Here is a 25300-nt window from a genome sequence, read left to right on the forward strand (position 1 = left end):
GCTACGATGCTAACGGGGCTTCCTCCATGCAAAGAGGCATGTGCTTGCGCTGGGGAAAGGGGCTCGGGGTGAGAAGGAGACTGATACAAACCCCGCGTGGATTTTCCCACGGGCTACAGGCGCGCTTAGGGGAGGGGCGTTCAGCGCAAGCCACGCCCCTCTCACGCCATTGGGTCACCGGCGAGGGCTGCACCCCCCCTCCCCCCCCCCGGCTCAGGGGCGCATCCCGCTCGCTGCCACTGGAGAAGTTTGCTCCGGCTCCACGTGCGGCAGCAGCTGGAGGGCGAGCGGGGCGGGGACAGCAGCGAGCCCCCGGCCCGAGGCGGGTCTCCTGCTCAGCCCAGGTGGCCGCGCTGCCGGGGGAGGCGGTGAAGGGAGCAGCCTGGTGGCGCCGTCCCGTCGGGTGGCAGAGACACCCCCGCCCCGGCCGGGGGCTGCCTGCATCGTGCCCACCCCGGGGTCCCGGCGGGCACTGGAGCGGGACCTGCGCGCAGCCACTCCCGGAGCGACTCGCCAGACCGGATCGCTTGGCCGCGGGCCCCCTCCAGCCCAGCCGCCGGCAGATGAGGCCCCCCTGAAGCATCACCCTTAAGAGACGGGGGGGGCACAAGCCGAGCCCCCCTCCCAGCTCCAGGGACCATGCGGCCCGGGGCAGCCCCGCGCCCCCCCGCTGGCTGCTGACTGCCGGGGCGGGGGGGCCGCCTAGCATGGCTGGGGGGCGGGCAGATCCCTCGGGCTAGCATGGCCGGGAGCGGCCCACCCGCCCCCGAGCCTCTGCCCCGCAGCGTCTCCAGGAAGCTGCTGCTGCTGCTCCTGTCCCTGCTCATGTCGCTGTTCGCCTGCTACTGCCTGGCCGAGCGCTGCCCCAGCCGGCCCGGGCCCCTGCGAGCGGGCTCCCCCGCGCTGCCCAGCGGGGCGCCGAGGAAGCGGCCCGAGGCGGCCGGGCGGGGCGCGGGGTCGGGCGGCGGCGGGGAGCCCCCGGGCACGCTGGCCCTGCTGCTGGGCGAGGGCAGCAAGCGGCTGCCGCAGGCCATCATCGTGGGCGTGAAGAAGGGCGGCACGCGGGCGCTGCTGGAGTTCCTGCGGGTGCACCCCGACATCCGGGCCGTGGGGGCCGAGCCCCACTTCTTCGACCGCGGCTACGAGCGGGGCCTGGCCTGGTACAGGTACGGCGGGGCGGGGCGTGACCGCGGGTCCCTGCCCTGATCCCCACCCCACATCCCCCGACCTGCTGCCCAGTCCCCCCTTCTCCATAGACTGTACTTCGATCCCCAGCCCCCCGTAGTCCCCTGACCTGATGCCCCATCCCTTGGCCCGATCCCCATAGACCTACTCCAGTCCCCATCCCCCAAGAGCCCTGTGACCTGTTGCCCAAACCCACCCCTTCCCGATCCCCATTGACCGTACCCTAATCCCCACCCCGTAGCCCCCAACCTGCTGTCCAACCCCCAATCTCCATAGACCTACCCCAATCCCGTTCCCCCCCCCTTAGTCCCCTGACCGGCTGCCCAACCCGCCCTCCCAATCTCCATAGACCATATCTCCATCCCCACCCTGTAGCCCCCTGACCTGGTGCCCAAACCCACCTCCTCCCTATCCCCATAGCCCATAACCCCAGTTTCCACCCATAGTCCCCTGACTTCCTGCCCAACACGCCCCCGATCTCTATAGACCGTACCTCAATCCCCACCCTGTAGCCCCCTGACCTGCTGCCCAAATCCACCTCCTCCTGATCCCCATAATCCCCTGACCTGCTGCTCATACCCACCCCCGTCCAGATCCCAATAGCCCATAACCCTCATCTCCAGACACCCCATAGCCCTGTCCCCAAAACCTGCTTCCCAAACCCATCCCAGCGTCATAGTCTGTAACCCCCACTCCAAGACACTCCATTTCGTAACCTCGGGTCCTGATCCCCAGAGAACCCCCATAACTCCCAGATCTGCTTCCCAAGCCCATCCCCAATCCTTATCCCCATAGCCTACAACCTTGATCTCAAAAGACACCCCATAGTCCTGATCCCCATAGTGCCTCCTAGTCCTGGATCCCCATGGGATCCTCAGATCCCCCTAGCATTAGCCTCATGACTCCCTCTCCCCTGATCTCTATTGTCCAGCTTCCCAGCTCTGATCCCCAAAGATCCCCATAGCATCCTAGGCCTGATCCCCAAAGACATCCTACAGCCCTGACCCCAGCCCTCATTCCCATAGACACATGTCAGCCCCACAGTAATCCCTCCAACCCTGACCCTCAAATCTTCCTCTGCCTCTCCCCCCTCCATCGCTCCCAAATGCCTGTCAGGATCAGGTCACGGCACACAATCCACAAGTCTCGTTTATCCACAATTCCATCAGTGAAGCGGAAACAGGGTGGAGGAGGGAACGTGGGAACAGCACTCATCCTAGCTATGTCAGTGCAGAGGGAGCACCGTGTGTGTGGAGGCCACAGACAACTCATTTTATAGGGAGAGTTCCTCTCAGGGACGCTTAGCTCTTGAAACGGGCTCCAAAGTTTTCAGCCTTGATGATGTGATTCATTTAGTGACTGGCTTGTTTTCTTTGTAGGATTTCTTTAGTGATTAAAACAACCAACAACGCAATGGGTATCAGACCTCCTTCTTATCAAGGAAGGAAAGGACCATATAATAATGTTTAGGAAATTGTTGGTGGTCTTTTTTTGTTTTTGTTTTTTTTGTTAAGGTTCAGAGCAAACCTACGCTACAAAATTAAGTTGACATACTTCCAGGTACAGCCTCTGCAGCTATTCAATCGGTTCCATGTGTCCACACTGTGATCAGCACTTGCATCAATTTCACTGCCAGTGTGGGTATTGTGGGACTGTTCTGAAAAGCAGTAACCATTGATGTAAGCAGTGCAGTATCCATAGGATGATTTGGGCCAGCTGTCCTGGCCCTGTGCTTTGGGGGGCCTAATGGGCTCAGGGTGACCTGGAGGATTAGTAGGCGGACCTGGCGCTGGCCGCAGGAATCTGGCCCGCCCCCACACTCAGCAGCTGGAGGGCTAGAACAAAGGTGGGGCAGGGGTGGAGCTTGGGAAAAGGTGGGGGTAGAGCAGGGATGGGAAGAGGCAGGCAGGGACAGAGAAAGGGTGGGGGTTGAGGGAATGGATGGGGTGGGGCCCAAGAGATGGCAAAACAGGGGCAGGAAGAGGCAGAGCAGAAGTGGGGTTGGGGGAGGCAGGGATTAGTCCAGGACCCTGCAATTTACGCTGCAATGACCTGATAAATTGACCTAAGTGCTACTCATGCAGATGTGGCGTTATTACGTCAGGGTAGTTAGTAGACAAGTTACAATGGAAGAATTGACGTTTCAGTGTAGACACTCACGCCTTGTCTTCACTATGCGGTGATTGATACTGCAGTGATTAATCCACCAGCAGTCAATTTATCACGTCTGCTTAGACACGATAAATCGATTTCTGAGTGCTCTCCCATTGACTCCACTTTGCCGCATGGAAAACACCCCAGTATGTACGTTGGCTTCAGCTCCATTGTTTTTGTAGCTGAAGTTGCATAGGGTAGTTTGACGTGGAGGGGGATCAGCGTACACAAGGCCTTACAGAGTTAGGTTGACATATGTTCCATTATGTCAGCCTAGCACAGTAGTGTAGACTAGGCCTAAGTTGATAGCAAACTATATTTTGAAAGTCAGGCTCAAGATACTATAATTCATGGTTTTTCTACTGTGATGATCTAACAGATGTGAAAAAAATGAAGTGGAATGCTGAGTTAAGGAAGTTGCCGACACACGTATACATAACTTCACACACATGATGGGATTGCTCTAGTGTGTAAAATTGAGAACGTTTATTTGGCTGGTAATTTTAGACACCGGCCTGAGTCGAATATTTCTTTAGATGATCTTAAAAATAAGTCTCGTTGCAAGAAAACGGAACTTTTTTTATTTTTTAAATAAAATCTCATTGTAGAAATACCAAGCTGTGGAGTAGTTGAAAACTTAGCAATACCCTACAGAGCCCTGCCTTTGTTTGATTTTTGGTTTTTGTAAAATGCTGGGCTCATCTTTCTTTTTTTAATGAGGACAGTATCATGTACAGCAAAGTCTCTAAACAGAGTATCCTTAAACTTGCTGTTGTCTTTGTAGCAGCAGGTAGTAATTCCTAAGAAAATGAGCTAAGTCTGTATTTTTAAGTAACTCACAGTGTGGAAATACCTGATAACATTTATTACAAAATCAAGCAAATGAACATGAACAGCTCTTAAGAATCTAGAGTAAAATATATTTCCTCCATTGAAGTATGAATAATGCTGTAAATTACACCTGTATCATTTTAAGCAGTCTGATAATAATAAAACATTAGCGATAGTAATCTCCAAAAAGGCAGGAAAGGAAGCAAATGTGAAGATGGTTTTTTTTTTAAATAGTTAATTTTTCATTTACAGGAAAAGAAAATAAGTGGGAGCCCTTGACAACGAGAAAACAGAAATTAAAGCCACAGGCAGTATTTCCAGTGTTATTAGTTAGATTTTTTTTCCCTGACGTTTCGTAGTAATTTAAAGTTAATAAAGTTGTGTCCTCTGGCAAGTTTATATGAAAAAGACTTGTTGGATCTAAGAATAGGTTGTCTTCCTTTTGCACAATAGAAATACTGGGGTTTTGCATCTGGCAAATAAGTAAAATAGTCACCCTAAAACTTGTATCTAATAGGCATTTAATTCTGACTAATGTTTTAGTGGAGGGTGGAACTTGGTTAAGATTGTGAAGACTATACTGAAATCAGGAGTATCATTGTAGTTAGTCTTGCTGGAGTGTTCGTGCAGTATGTTTTTGCCAAGGGAAGAGACCTCTATCTTTCCATGTATCACAATGTGTAGAATACACCATATTTGCTCAGATTGCGGGGTGAGTTTTTTTATGAGTAAAGATTTCCTCTTGTGAGGGCTGAAGCTATTTACAGAATGATATTTTTAGTGTGCGCTTATCCAATTTTCCGTGCACTGACCCTATATCAGAAAGGAAACATTAAAAACACATCTCAAGAACTTTAATCAACTCTTGACTTTGAAAAATAAACACATGGCTTGGGACAAGGTCTGCCATTCTTTATGGTGGGTAATTCATGAAATCTGTTTCTTAGACTGTAGATTCCTTGATTCATTGCAGAGGAGATGGCACTGAAAATGCCATCCTCTCCTGAAAATTTTGCCTGCGCAAGGACTACAGATTCGGACCATATACCAGGCACATACATTACTGCCCAATAGATTTCTCAGTGAGGAGGGGTTAATTTTCCACAGAGGGTGGGTTTGATCTGTTAGCTCTTGCCCAAGTGAGGAGTTCCCCTCCAGGCTTTTCATGTAATCACCATGTTTTACCATTTGATACTTGAGTGTTTACATTAATTGCTTCAGTTCGTTTGCTGTCTGGTGTGCTGAGTTTCACCGTTTTGCTGGTACAGTGCGTTCTTTGTGTGGGATTTTTCATTGCTACAGACCCAATCCTGCCACCGTTACTCTTGCGAGTAATCCTTACTAACATGGAGCTCCGAGGATGTCAGAGCTGCATGATCAGAAAGTCAGCAGTCCGTTAAATGGCCCTTTAAAATACATTATTTTAAAAAATCTTTACATGCATTCGCCGTAACCTTTGAGTAGAACCGAATACCGAGACTATTGCCATATGTCTGCTAGCATCTCTTGATTGTTGGTCTTTGGAGTCACCATCTTAGGTTTCAGATTTATTTTTATTTTCAAACAGGCAGACTAAACAGCATCATTACAGGATATAAACACTTGAGTTCCCTTTTGGTGGCTCTAGGAAATCTCCATGGGCAATGAATGCCTTATCTAAAACGTAACCAAATGGGTCTGAATTATTATGCTGAAAGAGAAAAGCCTTTAGATGCTAATATTTGTAGATGTTTATTGACAGTGGCAGCTAAATAGCAGACCTAAAGGGGAGGGAAGGGATCAGTGGATTTTACATGTTTCATGAAGTTGCTGTCTTTGGCTTCTTGAGAGACTGTATATTAGACTCCATTCGACTGCATATTGTCGCAACAGTGCCTCTCACAGGCTGAGAAGAGAAGCAACGTTGACCACAGACGATAAAGGGAGAACATCTATTTGGAATAAAAGATGAACTTTAGTAGCAGTTGCATGTTATCACGAAATCTTTTAACTAGAGACATCAGTGTTTGGAGAGCCAGATACCAGAAGTGCAGTAAGATCGGATTATTTGTAATCGATGAATTAATTTGTAATACCTGTAGGATAGCAGACTCCGAAGGCAGGGAACTTGTAGCAGAATTCTGACATCTCAACACCTACGGTGGTTCTAGACAATAAATGAAATGTATCTAAAATGCTGTACGTTCAATCGGGGAATCATCACCTCTCTTCTTAGACCGCATTGCATCTGTTTAAAAGGCAGCTCTCCTGCCATGAGGTTTATTTAAAACCAACCTCTGTGACTGTGTTTGAGAGGTGTGACACCTCCATGTGCGTTTGCCTGTCGGTCGAATATCAAGGGACGTTCAGTGCCTGCCACAGCTTCCTCCATTTCAGTTTTGTGAGGACGCAGCTCATAAGGGGGAGGAGGAGGGGACATGGCCCACAATGGCCTCATTGACTTTAAAACACAGCAGTCTCTGCTCGGGTCCTGAACATGTCGATTGAGTTGACAGAGTTCAGTAGCAGGTGAGCCTATGTTTTCATAGAGCTACCGTTCCTCCTACCCGACATATGACTGTAGAGAGCCTGGGGAAAACATCAGGTCTGTGGGGTTACCACACTCGAGTAAGAAATGTCTGAAAGAGGAATCTGCTCGTTGATAGCATTGTGAGCCTCCCTGTTTCTCTCTGATCCTTTGCTAGCCGTGCGCCACCCGTCGGAATGTCATTCTGCTGTCAGTCATGCAGGTCCTGTTTATTTCATGTGTTTTAATCTCCCTGCCTTTGTAATGCTGCTGCCAGTCGAACTAGAGAAAAGCTGAGCTAATGTCATTAGGCTCCAGTGTTCTGCAAGAGATGAAAGATTACCCGACGGGTGGAGGGGGGGGGATTTCCTGTCTCAAGATCTAGGATGCCCCGTGTCCCTCGTATCAATATCCTCTTGGGTTTTTCCAAGGCGATCAATAATGCTTGAGGGTCAATGCAAGCCGAGAGTTGTTCCGTTCCTGAAAAGGATGGGAGGGAACGCAAGTTCATAGCAGCTGGAAACAGCTGGAAAGGGCCTCCTTGTGCCGTGAGCTTCCTAGCCCCTCCGACTGAAGCCCCAAGTCACACAGTTTGAGATGAAATGTGAGCCTCCAGGTCATATGGCCAGCGCTCATCTGGACAGCATGGTGCAAAGGAACGGAATGGGAGTCGTTTGCCACCCGGCCAATGACCAGAGGGAGAGGATGTCGTTTGGGTAGGATTATGTGTTTACGCAGAGGGAAATGTTTGAAAAGAACTACCGCAATACCTGAGAAATAGGATCACACCAGATGGCCGAGCCATCATGAGACAAGTACTGCAGAGCAAACTACTTGATGTAAACACCAAATGCCCTCTTCTCTCTGAGGGGAAATGCTTTAGCAATTGTAAGCCACTGCTGTCCTCAGTCAAATTGCTATGCCTGGTAGGGAGACTTTATGTACCATACACATTTCCTCAGGGTAAGTGAGATTTTTTTTTCTTTCCATCACACAGCTGGGCTGACAGTCTTTCGTTTCTAGATGTTGATGTGTCTCCCCAATGCTGGAACCGCCAGCCTTTATGTAGTTGGCACTCTCTGCGGCCTGATAATGACATTTGGGCATTTGCTTGATATTGATTCTTTTTTTTAAAAAATTTTATGCACATACCCAGTGTCCGCTCACTGTTGGAAGTTTGGCCGTTAAAGCCGATGTAAGCTTCCCAATCCTTGTGTTCAAGGGTGGAGGCATTTGTTTTTGGCTGGCTCTTCTGATCCAAGAGTCAGTTTGTGTTGTGGAGGCTGGAGTTTAAGAAAGCTCGATTACGTGAAACCAAACTTTGGATGTTTTTTTTTTTAGGGGGGGCTCCAGTGACCCTGTTCAATGAACTCTGCTGTCTCCCAAACAGGATAGCTGTCAACAGTGATTTTGGAATCTGCGTAGCTGAGGTAGTAAAGACAGAGGCATCCCTGGCAGAATGGGAGCCCTGAATTGTGTATTTGTATTGCAGTAGGGCTTACAAACCCCAGTCAGAGACCCATTGTGTTCGGTGCTACACAAATGTCTACATTTCACGAGGCATACCGGAGCGGTCGACAAAGGCTTCTCTTGTCGACCGCGGCGCGTCCAAACTGCCCCACTCTGCCGCCAATCAGCTGATCGGCACAGCGTGGTGGCCATTTTGATGTAAATGAAGCAGCGATTATTTAAATCGCTGCTTCATTTTCCTATGTCTAGTACTCATTTACATGGCTCCGTCGATGGAGCCATGTAGTCTAGACACACCCAAACAGAACAAAAAGTCAGTCCTTGACCCCAAGAGCTTACAGTACAAAACAAGAGACCGCTGGTCAGACCACGAGGGGCGTGCAGTGAGATGGTATTGGCCGGCGTGATGGGCAGTGGTCTGAGCACACCGGCTGCCTAACTGTTGAGACTTTTTAGGCCTGGTGGCAAAAGAGAGGTCTGAAGGAGGTGAGTGAGGTCGCTTTGCAGCCATTTAAAGGAAGCCTGGGGGACAGCATGAAGGAGCTTGTTGGAAAATTTGGCAGATGGGCGATGAAGGCTGCTGTCTTCAAATGCAGCATAAGAAAACGATGAACATTGTCAGAGAAGGGAAGTGTTGTTCAGGCGCTAGCCTGGTCTCAGGAGAGGAGAATAAATTTCCTGCTCTGCTGCCGACTTCCTGTGTAACCTTGGGCAAGTTGCTTTGTGACTCGGTGCCTCAGTTTCCCATCTGTACCTTGGGGGTAATAGCCCCTTCTTGCCTCATGGGCTGTTGGGAGGATAAGCACACATTGTGAGGGGCTCAGATACTGTGGGGCGGGGTCATAGACATACCTAAAATAGCTAAGCTGGTCATCGGCGTTCCTGTTACCAAGTGACCATCAGGTTAGTATGAGGTTTATCTGGGGGCAAAACACCTTTGCAGTGAGGAAAACCGTCCCCCTGCTTTTGTAGCTGTGGCATGTGCGCTGGTGGTGGGCCTGTGGGGCTGGGGCAGGAGAGCTACCCACAGGGGGTTTATCTTGCATGGGAGACTGGCCTGTGCAGGGCTAGATTCACCTGAATGTCCCAGCTGCTTTGCGCCACTCTAAGATAGGAAGCAGCTATAAAACCGCTCTGCCTGTTCAGTTGAACCAGATTTATGTCTGCTTTGCACCGCCAGTGTCTGCCGGTGAACTTGGCCCCAGGTCACTATGTTATCTGCAGGGAAAGTCCTAATCAGGGCGAAGGCTGACTCGTTGAGTGTGAATAGATGAATAGTCCTGGGAGAAAGCAGAAAGAGACCAGTCTCTCTCTCACCGTCCGCTCCCTCCCCTTGTTTCTTGCGTTTGCAGGGTCTGACATTGCTTGGGAGTCTTGAGGTATTCGCGTCTCTTCACTACGTGATGTGGAGCGCCATCTAGTGTATATACGTGGGGGAAGATTAAAAAAGCAACATTTGATTCCACATACTTAGGGGGACCCGGGCTCATTTTGGGTGGATAAGTTTTGGGGGCTAAGTCAAAGGATGGAGAGTTGTTTTGTTGTTGCTTTTTTCACATAAATACTCTCTTCGGTTTCTCGCCCGTGGGGAGGCTGGACTATCTGGGGTTCCTTTTATTTCAAGCCATTGAGGAAAACAAGTCGTTTTGAGCAGGATGGGGGTGTGACAGGGCCGGATTTTCAGAAGAGCTTGGTTCCCATTTAGGTAGCACAAGCGGTTGGATGTTTTTAAGGGCTCTGCAGCCAATAGTTCCCATTGTGACCTCACAACCAGGTTTCCCATGTGGAGCTGGGAGTTTTCAGAAGCTTGGCCTCACGTCTGGGTGCTTAAATGGGGGTGGAACTCTCTTGAAGATGCAGTTCTGTTTGTGGGTGTTGAGCAGTCTTGAGAATCTGGCCTTTATAGGTCAAAGACTTCTTGGGCTAAACTCCCAGAGACCCGTCCCTTGGAAATCAGTGTCAAAACACCATGTGGCTGTCATGGGAAGGGATTAAGTCCATTTTCCTGCCACTAAGCCTGATATGTCTACACAGCAGTGGGGCCAGGCACTTTCCAGGATGGGTATGTAACCCATGCACCTAGTGTGGTTCACTGTCCCATGCAGTGTGGCACCTAGCCCACAGCAACAGCTAAGACCAAGAGACCTCTACAGCATGGGCTGGGAGCCAGCTGGCTTTTAGCTCAGAGGGTAGAAACTCCTATACTAAGCTCCAGAGGTCCTAGGTTCAAATCTGCCTAGTGGCGGTTACAGGTAGACGTGTATGTGATAACTTTGCACATGGGGCCTAAAAATAGCAAGGTGACTCTGATGGCTTGAGTGAACCACCCAAGAATGCACGTTAGAGGCAGGCAGAGTTATACTTAGCCAGGTAGCCTGGGGGTATCTCTACAGTAGGAAATTGCACTGACAGAAAAGGGTTTTCCTCAGTGTAGAATCGGCACATCCCCAAACAAAGTTAGCTGTAGTGGCGGAAGCCCGCTGGTTCCTGCCAGCTCTTGAAATAGCTCCCGGCTGGCGTTTGCCGCAGCTCCGCCAGCTCTTCGTGGAGCGTTGTAGGAGGGCTCCTCCGTCTACGTTCACCTCTGGGCATAGCTGTGGAGACCCTGGAGGTTGTCAGCACAGCTGTATCGGTCAGGGCTTTGGTGGTTTCATGCCCCTGACCAACACGGCTTTGCTGATGTAATTTTTCAGTCGATTAGGGATGTAAAATCCCGTTTAATTAGTTAACTGGTTCAGTGGCTGCTTCTGGCCCTGGGCTGGGCTGCTGGCTGCCAGCACGTGTGAGCTGGGAGTCAGCAGCCTCGCATGGGGCCGGAGCAGCCCTCCGCCCATGGGTGCTCCCATGAAACTGTTAGTTGTTAACCATCACCCATTAACCAGTTACCCATTCGCATCCCTGGCATAGACCAGGCCTTTGCTGGTTTTGCTGACAGCTTGAGCAAAGTCTGCTCTTGTCTGGACCCAAGCTGGAAAGTGCGGTTCCCAGCTGCTGTGTAGATGTACCGTGAGTCGCACACTGTAAAGGCATGCCTGGAGCCAGCAGGAGAGCGATGCACTTACCTCCGTTTGTAATAAGTAGCTGAGCTACAAACTCTCAGTTACCAGTTGTCCCACATTTAGGCTGGGAGCGCGACTGCCTTCCGGGGGCTCTTGCCGTCGGGTCGTGTCTTTAGTCCTTGGATAGAACCTGGCTCCGCTGTGACCATGACAAAACTCCTATTCACTTCACTGGAGCCAGGATTCCAGCCCCATATCTTCTGAAGCACAATAAGAGAAATTAGGCCTATGGGAGTAGTTAGTTTCTTTCCCAATTGCTCTGCGGAGGGAACAAGTGATGAGAAAACGTGAGGATAAAAATGCCGTCCAATCTCTCTCCTGTCTGTATTAACACCGCTTAGCTACTAATTACATTTTGCTTTCCCTAGAGAATTGCGGAGTAACCCAAACTGTATGCATGCCGAAAGAGAAGGCGAAAGGGGGAAGGGGAGAAGAGATTGTTATGGTCATAAATCTTTGCAAATTCTCATTAAGTGCCTCTATTATGGGAGGGAAGTGGATTAGGTTGCAGTTGTAGTTCTGTTCCTCAGGCCAACCCTACAGCACTTACTCACATGAGGAGCCCGGAGTAAATCAGAGAGATTAGTCACGTGCAGATTGGGCTCTTGCAGTTCAGTGGCATACTCACTAGCTTTCTTACCCCGGGTGTCTTGTTTCAAGCTTTCTGGGGGTAAATCTGCTTTCAGGGAAATTCAGTAACTATGCAAAAGATTCCCCACAGTTTGTAAGCTAAGGGACCTAATCCTGCAAACCGGACTCTTATGAGGAGTCCTTACTCACATGAATAAGCCCATTGGCTTCACTGTGACTCCTCCTGCGAGTAAGAAGAATCAGGCCTCTAACTAGAGAGTAAATGAATATATTTGTGGAAGTCTAATTATTCCTGGTGTTTCTATTTCGTCAGCTACGTGGTTCTGCAAAAAGAAAGAAAGATGCCTGTTTTTGTTCCTGCCAAGGTCATTGCTTTCTTTTCTTTGCAGAGAAGTTTATAATGTTAGTCTTGCAGCACCATCTGTTGCAATGATCTTGCCTAAATTTCCCCCGATCACCGGGATTCTACAGCCCCTGTGACTGGTTTAGTACTCCGGCATAGGACACTGCACCGTGGGATAATGCCACGCTTTGGAAGCCAGAGGATGCAATGCATTGGGCATTGATGTCTTGTGAATGGTTCGTTATTTGATGAAGTACAGCAGAGGTGCCCAAATATTGCTCGTTTGGAATGCCGCTGATTTCAGCTGCCCTAGTATTGAACACAGGTGCAGTGTATGTTGAGTGTGGTGCTCCATTGGCCTGCCATGGCAATCTGAGATGTGAAGATTGGCACCTCCAGGTTCAAGAAAGGGAAAGCTGGTCTAGAACTCTCAAACCTTGGCCTGCCTCTTACTTGCATCTTTATGCAGCTCTGGCCTATAAATCAGGAGCTGAATGATCACATTGAGTTTGATGGGCCTGACCTAACTCCCACTGAGTCTGGGGAGAATTGTCCTGTTCATTTGGATGTAAATGTCATAAATTGGGACCTACAGAATCGTATCAATCCTAGAACTGTAGGGCTGAAAAAAATCTTGATGGGTCATCTAGTCCAGTCTCTTGCACTGAGGCCGGACTAAGAATTATCTAGACCTGTGATGTCCGACCAAGCTCTGAAGCCATACTTAACAGGCCAAATACCCACATGTGGTTAGCATGTTGGACACCACGGCTAGAACATCCGTGACAGGTGTTTGGCTAACCTGCTCTTGAAAACCTTAAAGCAAAATGCTCTTCAGTATGTTTTAAATCCCTCCCTTTTAAATACTTGCTTACAGCAGCAATTTCAGCTGAGTGTTACACCTGGGAATAAAGCATTTCAGTTTTTTAAGGGTTTTCCTAATTTTGTTATCAATGCAAACATTCTTCCAGTGTTTATTCAAATGCACTGTCTTTTCTTTCTGTCCTCTGCCCCCATCAGTCTTTTTATATATAAACCAATTCATTGCAGCATGGATATTTAAATGAGATTTTCACCGGGTAGCATTCATGGCTTTCTTGCTTTCTTCAATCTTTTGATCTTCCTAATCAGAGGAGGAAAACATTTTATAAAGCCTGTTTTCAATTTTAAAATTCAAGTGCTTGAAATCAAAGTTCATCCTCTTTGAACGGTAGCAGAAGTTTATAGTTTTTGTTGCTTCAGCATCCTTGGTTTATTTTTCCCCTGAATTGTTAACTTCCTATAATGGTCTGTAGGAAGCAGGGAGGTTCCGCCTAGTTTAAGGAAGTGGTCTATGCTCTGGTTTGACCCACAGGCTGTCCACCTGTTGAAGTAAAATGGGGCTTTGCTCAGGGGATAGAACCCATATCGGAAAGGCCGTGTTCGGGCTGGCTGCGTGCCCCACGCAGAACCAGGTAGAAAACTGCATGGGGGGAGAGGTCCAGCTGCAATCCGGGATGAAGAGCTTCGGAGGGGCTGTTTCTTACGTCCTCCCGAGTAAGAGCCCCAGGCCTGAGGTGCAGGGGCCCGTAGTGTTGTGAGCACAGGGCAGTGGGGCAGGGGAGTAGATAGCGTAGAGCCAGGCAAAGCACATACTAATGCTTCTTTTGCAGCATATTCTCTGTGGGCCAAGTTCTCTGTTCAGCCACACTCCTGCCATCTTACAAGTTTGCACCCAAACTCATAAGGCTACATTTTAAGACTTAAAGGCCATGTCTACACTGGGAGATTATTTCATATTTACCGAGCTCAACTGCTGGGCACCCAATTTTACAAATTCAAATTTCCGTGTCCTCACTACAGAGAAGAATCAAATGTACTCTGAGGCAGGCGTTGTTAATGTGGATGCGCTACCTCTGGGGAGCTGTGGGAGGATGCCTGGAAGCAAATTACAGTAAAACTCCAATGGTCCGGCATCTGATGGTTTGGCACTCCTGATGGTCCGGCACCATCAGGAACCCAGAAGTGCTCCGGGCAGCTGGACCATTGGAGCTTCTCTGCCCCCAGCTTCCCCGATTCAGCCACTGCTAAAACTGACCAGCGGCTGAATCGGGGAAGCCGGGGGCAGAACAGCTGGAGTGCTGCCAGGTAGGTCCCGTAGCGCTGCTGCTTGGGGCTGCGGGACCAACCCGGCAGCACCCCAACTGTCCCCGATTCAGCCGCTGCTGAAATTGACCAGCCGCTGCTGAAATTGACCAGCAGCGGACTCCAGGAAGCCCGAGGCAGAGCTGCTCTGCCCCAGCTTCCTGGAATCAGCTGCTGATCAGTTTCAGCAGCAGCTGACTTGGGTACACCTGGGGTAGAGCAGCTGGGGTGCTGCCGGGTTGGTCCCCGCAGTGCCGAGGTTTGGCGCTACCATACCAACCCAGCAGCGCCCCAGCTGCTCTGTCCCAGGCGTCCAGATTCAGCTGCTGTTGAAACTGACCAGCAGCTGACTCCAGGAAGTTCGGGGCAGAGCTGCTCTGTCTCGGGCTTCCTGGAATCAGCCGCAGATCAGTTTCAGCAGCAGCTGACTTGGGGACACCTGGGGCAGAGAAACTGGGGTGCTGCCGGGTTGGTCCAGTAGCGCCGAGGAGCGGCGCTGCGGGACCAACCCGGCAGCACCCCGTCCCCAGCTGCTCTGCTGCAGACATCCCCGATTCAGCAGCTGCTGAAACTGACCAGCAGCGGCTGAACCAGGGACTCCTGGGGCAGAGCCAGACTATTGGAAGGGGGGGGGGCTATGAGGGGGTCTGGGGTAGCATCCCCCCACCCCACCCCGACCCCTCATAGCCCCCCCTTCTGATAGTCCGGCATATCTGATAATCCGGCACCCCCTGGGTCCTAAAGGTGCCTAATTATCAGAAGTTTACTGTAGTTTGAATTAGCAGCTCCGGAGCATCCACACTACCGTTATTTTGGGTTTACACATTTGGGAATAGCATTATTCCTCATAAAAAGCAGGACTACAGCATTTGAATACCACAGCCCCTTTTTCCGGAATAACGGGCTTGGTAGTGTGGATTCATCCCTTAAAAAATAGACCTTGGGGGGCTAATTTTGGACTAAGGTCCTAGTGTAGACCAGGCGAAAAGGAACTACAAAGATTTTCAGTGGTTAATCCCTCTAGGAGTATTATTGATAGTTAAACACCAAGGCTAGCTAAAACTTTTACCATCTTGAAAGTCTGTCAGTTGTAAAAGAGGTACCGTCAGGGGGTTTAGATGCCAAGTTTTGATGGTTTGGGGGTTTTTAATGTTTGTTACATGAATTTAATAACAAACAGAAAAGAACCTAGACCAAATTGTCCAGTCTTTCCAGTACACAAAACATTTGTTGATTTCAGGCTCAGGGGAGCTCTTTCAAGCAAACGCCAAACGCCATTCAGCAAAGGCTTTGTTGGGAAAGTACATGGGAGAGAGTTGGATTTCAATGAAAGTTTTGCTCCTGGGATTGCAGTTTGGCTGACTGTGATACCGTTTGTTTTTTCCTTCATTTCAGTGAGGAGGGTTCTGTTTGTAATGTTCAAACATATTACTCTGCGGTGCGGGCCGTTCAAACACCGCAGCACTGGGGAGAGTCGGTGGCAAAATTTTCATCAGAACAGGTTGTTTGTGGGAAAAGACAGCTTCATTGATGTTGACGTTTTTGGTGGGAATGTGTTGATTCTCAATGACGTTGACGGGAAAGTGTTGAAACAAATCATTTTGACGTTCGTGTTCCGTTTTGTTACAGTCAAAGCCTTTCATTTCATATTTTGGTTTGTTTCAGCTTTGATCTTAATTTGTTATATTGCATTTGATATGCTCTTTCACATCCGAGTGTTTCAGTGGCACCAAACAGGCCTCTTTTCATTGGTCCCACGTTACAGTTTTTGGTGTTTCTATTCCATGAGAAATTGTGACTTTTTTGTTGTTGCTGTTATTCCAATTTAGAACAAATGCAGTTTTTGAACTGTTGGACTTTCCTGCGGGGAGGAAATTCTGGTTTCTGACAAGCTGTAACACCGTGATCGGGAGGAAGGCGAGCACTATAAAGAGTGATGCCAGGCAGTGCGAAATGTTGAATAGCAGCAAACTCCACATACACCGGTGAATGGGACATTTTAAAGCCCTTTCAGATTTAATGAACTGCAGCCCCCTTGGCTCAGGTAGGGCGTTGGGTTTTCTTGTATTTGGGGAGACATTTTCCCCATTTGCCGACTGTCCCACTGGCTACAAAGGGCAGTTTGCACTCGAAGGGCTCATGCTAACTGCCCGTGAAGTTCATGGGAAGAGTCACTGTTGATTACAGCGGTGGCTGGGTTAGGCTGGAGTCTGGTGTCTCACTTGGGAGGAGTGGGGTTCAGGTCCGCGGAGGCTGTGTCCCGCCAGCGCACCAATGAACTGAGATCCACGTAGAAATCCTTCAGATCGCAGGGCCATCCAGGGCAAGGATGAACTCTGATGTGCCGGTTCCCACTGTCTGTGGTGCCTTCCTGGCCTGCGGTGGTAGGTGGCACAGAGCTGCAAAGAGAAAGCAGCAACACTTAGAAAGGAGTTTTCCCAGTGGACGGTGCTGTGTGCATGACGCAACATTGGGTTCCGGACTACGACTGGGGGGCTACCACAATAGGAATAATAAGTAACAACTCTAGCAGTGTCTTAACATTTGTGCAGACCCTAGAACTCTGTTTCTTCGCTCATTTAACAACAATGACTTTCCCACTGGGCTCAAACATTGCCCTTTCAAGGTTTAAAGTAACCACTCTGACATGGACGAATGAGTCCTCACAGCTCTCATCAGGTAGCTGGAATTCTCATTATCCCCATTGTACAGATGGGCAAACTGAGGAAGAAAGGTACATTGACTTGCCCACAGTCGACCAGTGAGTCAGTAGCAGAGCTGGGGTTATAACACAGGCCCTCTTGATGCCTAGATCCATAGTTGCACATGTTACCCTCTTGTCGTTGTGATGGTGAGGACAGCTCCCCGGAAAATCCAGGTGCAAGGCGTGGTGGTGGGCTTCTGGTGGAGAGTGTCTTTCTGGCCTGGTCCTCCCAGTTTGCAGTCGAAGGGGCCACCTTTCACTGTATCCTGGATGTTGTGGTCCTAACGCTTGGGTTCGTTCAAAGTTCTCCTGACTCTTTTTACACAGTGTCACCCTGGCTGAAAGCCAGGTCAGGTAATTCTAGTCTCTGTCCCTAAAAACGGCCCCCACTCTTCCAATTGGCTGTGCTCTCCTTTCGTCCCCTTTCACAAACTGATGGGTGGCTTGTGGCTGACTCCTGGATGCTAGCCCAGGGCTGGTAGAATTTCAGCGATGGGGAAGTGATCCTTTGCCTGTAATCTGCAAAACAATTTAGAATCCTTGTGCGTGAAAAGCTGTGTGTAATGGCAAAGGGGGGTAGTGATGTGCTAGCAGAACCCTGGCCTTTCAGAGAGCATGAATATTAATTCTTATGTACAACCTTTTCCATGGCTTTTCTCAGGGTAGTAGCTGAATGACGGTGACAATCAGAAAGGTTTACACCCTCCAGAAGACAAAACTAAAGCCACCTGAGTGTTTAGTGCTACCTCCAGTGCATCTGGTGTTGGATTGGGCAACCCAGACCCATAGTTGCACGTTACCCTCTTGTCATTGTGATGGTTAGGACTGCTCCCTGGAAAATCCAGATTCAAGGCGTTCAGTGACAAAAGCAGATAATCTTGCAACTGAGCACCCGGGCAATGGGCATGGGGCATGTCTGGTATGTAAGTCGGAACTGGTGTCCAGATTCAGCCCGGCTGAAACTGACCAGGGGCTGACTACAGGAAGCCCGAGGCAGAGTTGCTCTGCCCCGGGCTTCCTGGAATCAGCCGCTGATCAGTTTCAGCAGCGGCTGACTTGGAGACACCTGGGGTAGAGCTGCTGGGGTGCTGCCGGGTTGGTCCCCGCAGCGCTGAGGTGCGGCGCTGTGGGGACCTACCCGGCAGCACCCCAGCTGCTCTGTCCCAGGCGTCCAGATTCAGCCGCTGTTGAAACTGATCAGCGGCTGATTCCAGGAAGCCCGGGGCAGAGCAACTCTGCCTCGGGCTTCCTGTAGTCAGCCCCTGGTCAGTTTCAGCCGGGCTGAATCTGGACGCCAGTTCCAACTTACATACAAATTCAACTTAAGAACAAACCTACAGTCCCTATCTTGTACGTAACCCGGGGACTGCCTGTATAAGCTGGGGACACATCAGTTGGAAGTAACGGAGGAGGAGAGGGACCTCGGAGTCCTGGTTGGTTATAGAATGACTATGAGCCGCCATTGTGACATGGCCGTGAAAAAGGCTAATACGATCTTGGGATGTATTAGGCGAGGTATTTCCAGTAGGGATAAGGAGGTGTTAGTGCCATTATACAAGGCATTGGTGAGACCCCATTTGGAATACTGTGTGCAGTTCTGGTCTCCCATGTTTAAGAAGGATGAATTCAAACTGGAACAGGTACAAAGAAGGGCCACTAGGATGATCCGAGGAATGGAAAACCTGTCTTATGAAAGGAGACTCAAGGAGCTTGGCTTGTTTACCTTAACCAAAAGAAGGCTGAGGGGGGACATGATTGCACTTTTTAAATACAGGCAGTCCCCGGGTTACGTACAAGATAGGGACTGTAGGTTTGTTTTTAAGTTGAATTTGTATGTAAGTCGGAACTGGCATCCAGATTCAGCCGCTGCTGAAACTGATCAGCAGCTGATTCCAGGAAGCCCGGGGCAGAGCAACTGTGCCTCGGGCTTCCTGTAGTCAGCGCTGGTCAGTTTCAGCAGCGGCTGACTTGGGGACAACTGGGGCAGAGCAGCTGGGGTGCTGCTGGGTTGGTCCAGTAGCGCGGCTGCTCCTCAGCGCTACTGGACCAACCCAGCAGCACCCCAGCTGCTCTGCCCCAGGCGTCCTGATTCAGCCGCTGCTGAAACTGATCAGCAGCGGCTGAATCAGGACTCCTGGGGCAGAGCAGCTGGGGTGCTGCCGGGTTGGTCCAGTAGCGCCAAGGAGCGGTGCTGCGGGACCAACCGGCAGCGCCCCACCTGCTCTACCACAGGCCCCGGGCTTTGCTCCACGTTTCCCTGGTCTGCTGGGGGGGGGGGCACTAGCTGCATCCCCCCCCAGCAGACCAGGGAGACGCTGAGCAAAGCAGCGGAAGACCCGGGCCGGACCCGCGGCGCTTCCAGATCAGTGCCGCGGGTCCGGCCCGGGTCCTCCGCTGCTTTGCTCCCCGTCTCCCTGGTCTGCTGGCTCCCCCAGCAGACCAGGGAGACGGGGAGCAGCTTTTCTTGCCCTGGAGGAGGCGGGCGGTGGGACCAGGAGTCCCGCCGCTCCAGTCCTCCGGTGCGAGAAAATCTCCGTTCGTAACTGCGGATCCGACATAAGTCGTATCCCCGTAACTCGGGGACTGCCTGTATATTAGAGGGATAAATACCAGGGAGGGAGAGGAATTATTTAAGCTTAATACCAATTTGGATACAAGAACAAATGGATATAAACTGGCTAGTAGGAAGTTTAGACTTGAGATTTGACGAAGGTTTCTAACCATTGAGGAGTGAGGTTCTGGAACGGCCTTCCAAGGGAAGTAGTGGGGGCAAAAGATCTATCTGGTTTCAAGATTAAACTAGATGGCTGTGTCTACACTGCACCCCTTTTCCGGAAAAGGGATGCAGATTAGACACTTTGGAATAGCAAAATCCGTGGGGGATTTAAATATCCCCCACGGAATTTACATTAACATGGCTGCCGCTTTTTTCCGGCTTGGGGATAAGAGATCCTCCGGAAAGGGGCTTATTTTCCGGAGAATCACGTCTAAACTGGCGCTTTTCTCCGGCTTATCCCCACGACCCAGCGCCCGTCCGGCCTTTCTTTCCAGCCCCCCGATGCCTTGCAGTGGAGACAGCAGACCTCTTGGAGTTCCCGGAAGCACCTTTGCAAGCTGGGAAACGCTCCGTGTAGGACAGTGAGGCGAGTCGGCCTCATTGCCGCAGGTCAGGGCACCGGAACACGACTAGGGAGGGGCATTCCGATATTTAGGGATGTGGCTTTCAAAGAACCCTTGGACATTAGGGTCGGAAGCGACCTCAGGAGGCAGCCTGGGCAGCGGGGTCCCACCGTCCGCTTGGGCCATTATGCTGAGAGCCCGAGTCTCTCTCTGCACAATCCCCCTCCCCTTCAGCCCAGCTGAGTTAATTAACACTGTGCCTGGCGTGTGGAGGTGGAGGCAAGTGCATTCTCCGGGGCTTGGTAGGGGATTAGTAAGAAAAGCGACTGTTCCGCTGTGCCCCTTGACAACAGAGTCTGCCAGTGTTTGTCACCAGACACATGCCTCCCTCTTGCTCTGTGTACTCAAGTAACTGGCCCTTATCTCCTTTAATCCTTGGAATAACAGTGTCAGGGTGTCAAGGAGCCTCCGCTGCAGGAGCAATTGAGAGGGGAAAGACTGGCTTGTGCCTTGGAAAAGGCCCGAGAGCGAGCGAGGTGGAGGGTTCCAACGGGAGCAGATAGGCAGGGAGAGCGGCTGCAGGCCATTGCTTTCAACATGGCGGCGGGTGGAAACAGGATTGGGCCTTCAGTCTCCACTGTTAACTTGACAATTATTTCCCGCAAAGGGGTGAGTTTTCCAGCAGGCACGTGAGACATTTGAAGGCTTTAGCGGGGAGGAGAGATCTGTGCACTGCACCCACGGTCCAGGGTCACCCAACATTCAGGAAAAAAATAGCCTCTTCTTGCTCCGGTTCTCTCATGGGGGCATGCTCTGCAGTCCTCACTCGGTCGTCATTCCGGCTCAGTCTTGTTGGGGTTGGATTAAGGACTTGGCCATGTTTAGAACCTGACCGCAGCTAGAACTGTGCATCAAACTGCGAGGGGAGCAGTTAAAGGAAACTAACGCTGTTTCAGTCCCATGTTACTCTAGGGCAGCATATCTATTAGCAGTTTGCACTGGTGTAAATAAAGCCCATCCATTACCCCAGGGCTCGCTTCTTAATATAGACGAGGTCGGAGTCAGGCTTGTTGTTTTCCCTTCAGAGAAACTGAATGACAATGTATCTTCCAACGCGGGCCCCTGGCCGGGAAGAGGAAGCGAGGTGAAAGGACGTAACTCACCAATTATTTGCTGGCTCACTCGGAGAACTCTGGGAACGCAAGTCCTGCAGCTCTGGTCTTGGAGAGGCCAGGTGGCATCCAGGGCACCAGCCAGGTAAAACTAGAGACTCCTAAAAATCCAGGCTTCCACGCACACTGCCGTGGGACTGGACTTTGCAAAGGCAGAACAAGCCATTTGCAATGCTCCTATTGCTTCCCTGCTGAAGGACAATGAACTATCTACAGTACATGCCCCAAGGTACTACCACTCTGGCGACTCAACTCCCCCAACAACATTGTTCATCTGCCCTCCCACCATTAGCTCAGCGCAACCTGGCAGCCCATTTTCCCTGCCTCCGACTGAGGGAATATGTCCAGCATGTCACTGAACATTGCATTGACCCACAGGCAATGGTGAAAGTAACTTCCCATTTCTGACAGGCACCGTCCTATTGCAACCCAGGTCTCAAGCAGCTTGTTCAGTAGCTCCCTGCTGGCTTTTGCCACAGCTCAGCCAGCGCTTGCCAGAGCTGTGCACCAGGGTGCCCCCATGTCCATGGGATCCCTCCTACCAGCCCTACAAGAAGAATTATTCCACGTGGACTAGGGATATTAAGTAACAGTCGATTAGTGAATTGAGAAGTCAATGGAGATTCCATCGAGAACTCGATTAGTTGATGCAGGGGGTGGCATTCGCTAGCATTTTAAATGTAGTCAGAGCCGCCGGGACTGAACAGTCCCAGCTTGCACCAGATCCAAGATGTCTACGGCTCTGCTTCCCCTCCCTCCCCCTCCCTTCCCAACACACGGTGAAGACTTAAAAGCTGGCTCCCCCCAGCACCGGCCCCTGCTTCTCCCTTGACTACCTGATAAGCCTATCCGGTAGTCGACTACTCAGCTAGTCGCTTACATCCCTAACGTGGGATGGTTGAAACGAGAGTTGGGACTTCTCCATCGATTGCTTCCCCAAGCGTTCGCAGGCTGACACTGGGAACAAACATCACGTGAGCATCATGTCCACTCCAGCTCATCTGATGAAGAGGGTTTCACCCAGGACAGCTCATGCCCTAATCGATGTGTTAGGCTGTAAGTTGCCACAGGACTGCTCGTTGGGTTGGACAGATGCTGCGGGTAGGTGTGCACAGCAGGGAAAGGCCTGCAGCAGTGAGTTTCAGGTCTGTCTAGACGTTCGACACTTGCAGCTGGCCCATGCTGGCTGCCTCAGGCCTGCGGAGTTTGGGATAAGAGCTTGTTTAAGTGGGAGTAGATGGCCAGGCGTAGGCTGAGCCCGCACCGCTACGCTGCAGATCAACAGCCCCAGAACCCAAATCCTGCTGCTCAGAGATCTCGGTGACCTTTGCTAGGGAGCGGGAAGTGGGGAATTCTCCCTGGGTTGAAAGGCCCAGGTCCACCTCAGACAGTGTGTGCGTTTCATCGTCATCGCCTCGTGTACGTACTGAAATCCTCAGCAGCTTAGCTCTAGGGCCAGCTGCTGGCCGAGGGAGGCTGTGCCATGAGGGCTGAGTGAAAGTAGGGCTGGGGGGAAGCAAGCCCCTAGCCCTATCCGCAACCCCACCTCTTCTGCCCGGACTTCTCTCCCCCCCCACCACCACCGGAGCCAGATTGCCCCCCCACAGGGAGGTGGAGTGGCACACGGCCCCAACCTCCCCCACCCCAGCACCAAAGGGAGGATGAGTGGCATGGGCCCAAGCCACTGGCCCTGGCGCATGGGGAAGGTGGGTGGTGTGCATCTCCATCCTCCCTGGCCCTGGAGCACGTGGAGGGCGGGCGCTGAGGGCAGCAACACCCCCCCCCCCCCCCCGCAGAATGCCTACAGCAGGGGGGCGGAGTGTGGGCAGGGCCAGGCTGGTGGTTTGGGAAGGCGGAGCCTAGTGTCCCAGCCACACGTGCTCAGCACCTCCAGGTGACAAGGGAGGTGTGTTAGTAAAGGACAGTGGGTGCATTTTGTGCTGCGCGTGTTTCTGCAATGCCTGGATGCAGCCCATGCTGAGACCCCCTCTCAGGCCGTACGTTCATACGCTTCCTTTCCGGACTGAAGAACCGCAGGAAATGCAGGCAGCTGGCTGCAGAGTCTCTGAGGGGGCCCCACACGGGCATCGCACTCTATCCCAAATACCCTGCACAAGCGTTCAATTGAGTTGGATGGTGCCGATCGCCTCGAGTCCGATTCAGCCGCACCAGTAGCCAATGCAGCTCCATCAAAGTGGCTTCATTTGACTGCTTGGGCCTCCTCCACTCATCCCCGCCTGCACTGAGGCAGCAGGACACATGTCGCTTGCAGGATGCCTTACAAGCCCCGGTCTAATGATGCTGCATTCAGAGCTGACGGGCTGTGCCTGGAATTGCATATCAGGGCTTGGAGAAATTCCTGAACTCCAGCTGAAAACGAAGGCTCTATTTGCCGATATCAGGGGTGAGTGTGTGTTTTATAGGCTTCATCTGTTCATCGTTTCCTAATTACGGATGATTAGAAGGCCATTTGGCAAAGTGACAGCGAACTTTCAGAACCCGGCTTCTGCCTGGCTGTCTCCGTTTCTGATTCACCCATCTGTGCAATGCTGACATTCAAGTGTCTTTGGCTTCATCCAAAAACAAACGGTTTAAAAACCAATCCATACTTTTTCTCCAGCCGATTCACACACGCTCCTAACACACACTCCAAAATCAAAGGCTGCAAGAGGAGAATCTCTGGTTACTGCACCCCACCCTTCATCTCACGCACCCCATCAGCAACTGGTACACCCCAAAGAGGGCTCTTACCCTGCCGAGGTGTTAAAACTCCCCCGCTCCAGGCTGTCTGCGTGATTCAGAGCAATCACTAACAGATGGTTTCCTGCTGCTGTGGAAAGTGAAAGCCATTTGCTTGATTTAGCAGTTGTGGGACCTGCCAGCCCTCCTGGGCTAGACAGAAGGCTGCTGGTTTTCAAGTCATCTTCGAGGTTCTTCAGCACATTGAGAACCATCTTCTTATGTTGTGGCTGTTTTTAAATTTTTCTTTTTTGTACTATAAAACCATCCTCCTTTCCTAACTGAAGAATAATTTGTGGTGACCAGCTCTAATCCGCTGTGTAATTTCTGAGTGCCGCCGGTCAGTTTCAGCACATCCATGTGCCTGTGCTTGTCCTGTTCACACCCTTTAATTGAAAGTGGTAAAGGAAGTCAGTATAACCTGAGTGGGATGAGAGATCCAGGGTGCGTCTACATGGCACCGTTATTTCGCGATAACAGTGTGAGTGTCTACACATAATTTCAAAATAACGGACGGATTATTCTGAAATCTGTAAACCTCATTCTATGAGAAATAACGCCTATTCCAAAATAGCTATTTTGAAATAAGGTGTGTGTGGATGCTCCACTGCTGCTATTTCAAAATAGCCCCTCCCCCGGGCCATTCTAAGCTATTCCTTCCCAGTGCTTCCTGGGGCTCTAAATCGATATAGCCCGTCTACATTAGGGAAACCTGCCTTGGACTAATTTTGAGGCTTCCCTGCAGTGTAGACGTGCTATTTCAAAATAAGCTATTTTGGAGTAACTATTCTGGAACAGAAGTTTCGGGGGTAGCTGAGTTAGTCTGTACTTATTTCGAAATAAGCGTGCACTGTAGATGTACTCTTAGACACACTGGGGAAGACTCCATTCATGGCTGCACTAGGTAAATCTGGGTTAAAATGACAAGTGACTCTGGAATTAGCCTAGTGAATTTAAATGCAGGATTTGTTTCAGTGGGCCAAATTCACAAGCGATTGATGGGTAGTCTTGGTAGAGTTTGATTTTTATTTTTATTTTTATCATTTTGATGGGCAATATCAGTGTTCATTTTAAAGCATGTTTAAATTGCCACAGTTGCGCAAAATTATAGGTAGTAAGCATTTCCTCCCTATCTCTCTCTCTAGTAGTCAATTTCAGTTTTCACAGTTACGGAAAATGCTGGGGAGAGGGTCAGACAATTATTTAATGACAGTAGATGCTGAGATTCAAAACATTTAAAGCTTGATAACTATTAAAACACAAATTATCAACATCACATCCTCAAATCTAAGTAAATATCCT

The 25300-nt window shown here is 50.6% G+C and overlaps 1 protein-coding gene across 1 annotated transcript in view; it reads left to right on the forward strand.

The window, feature by feature from the left end:
* The first annotated feature begins 220 nt into the window (after positions 1 to 220).
* LOC102446034 (heparan sulfate glucosamine 3-O-sulfotransferase 3A1) overlaps positions 221 to 25300 on the forward strand; it is a 99368-nt gene continuing 74288 nt past the window's right edge. Inside the window, exon 1 of the mRNA XM_075903519.1 lies at positions 221 to 1166. Within this exon, the coding sequence (XP_075759634.1) occupies positions 742 to 1166 (425 nt within the window). The 5' untranslated portion in view covers positions 221 to 741. The remainder of the gene's footprint in view (positions 1167 to 25300) is intronic.

This window comes from Pelodiscus sinensis, chromosome 20 (assembly GCF_049634645.1).
Source record: "Pelodiscus sinensis isolate JC-2024 chromosome 20, ASM4963464v1, whole genome shotgun sequence".
NCBI classification, from domain to species: domain Eukaryota; kingdom Metazoa; phylum Chordata; order Testudines; family Trionychidae; genus Pelodiscus; species Pelodiscus sinensis.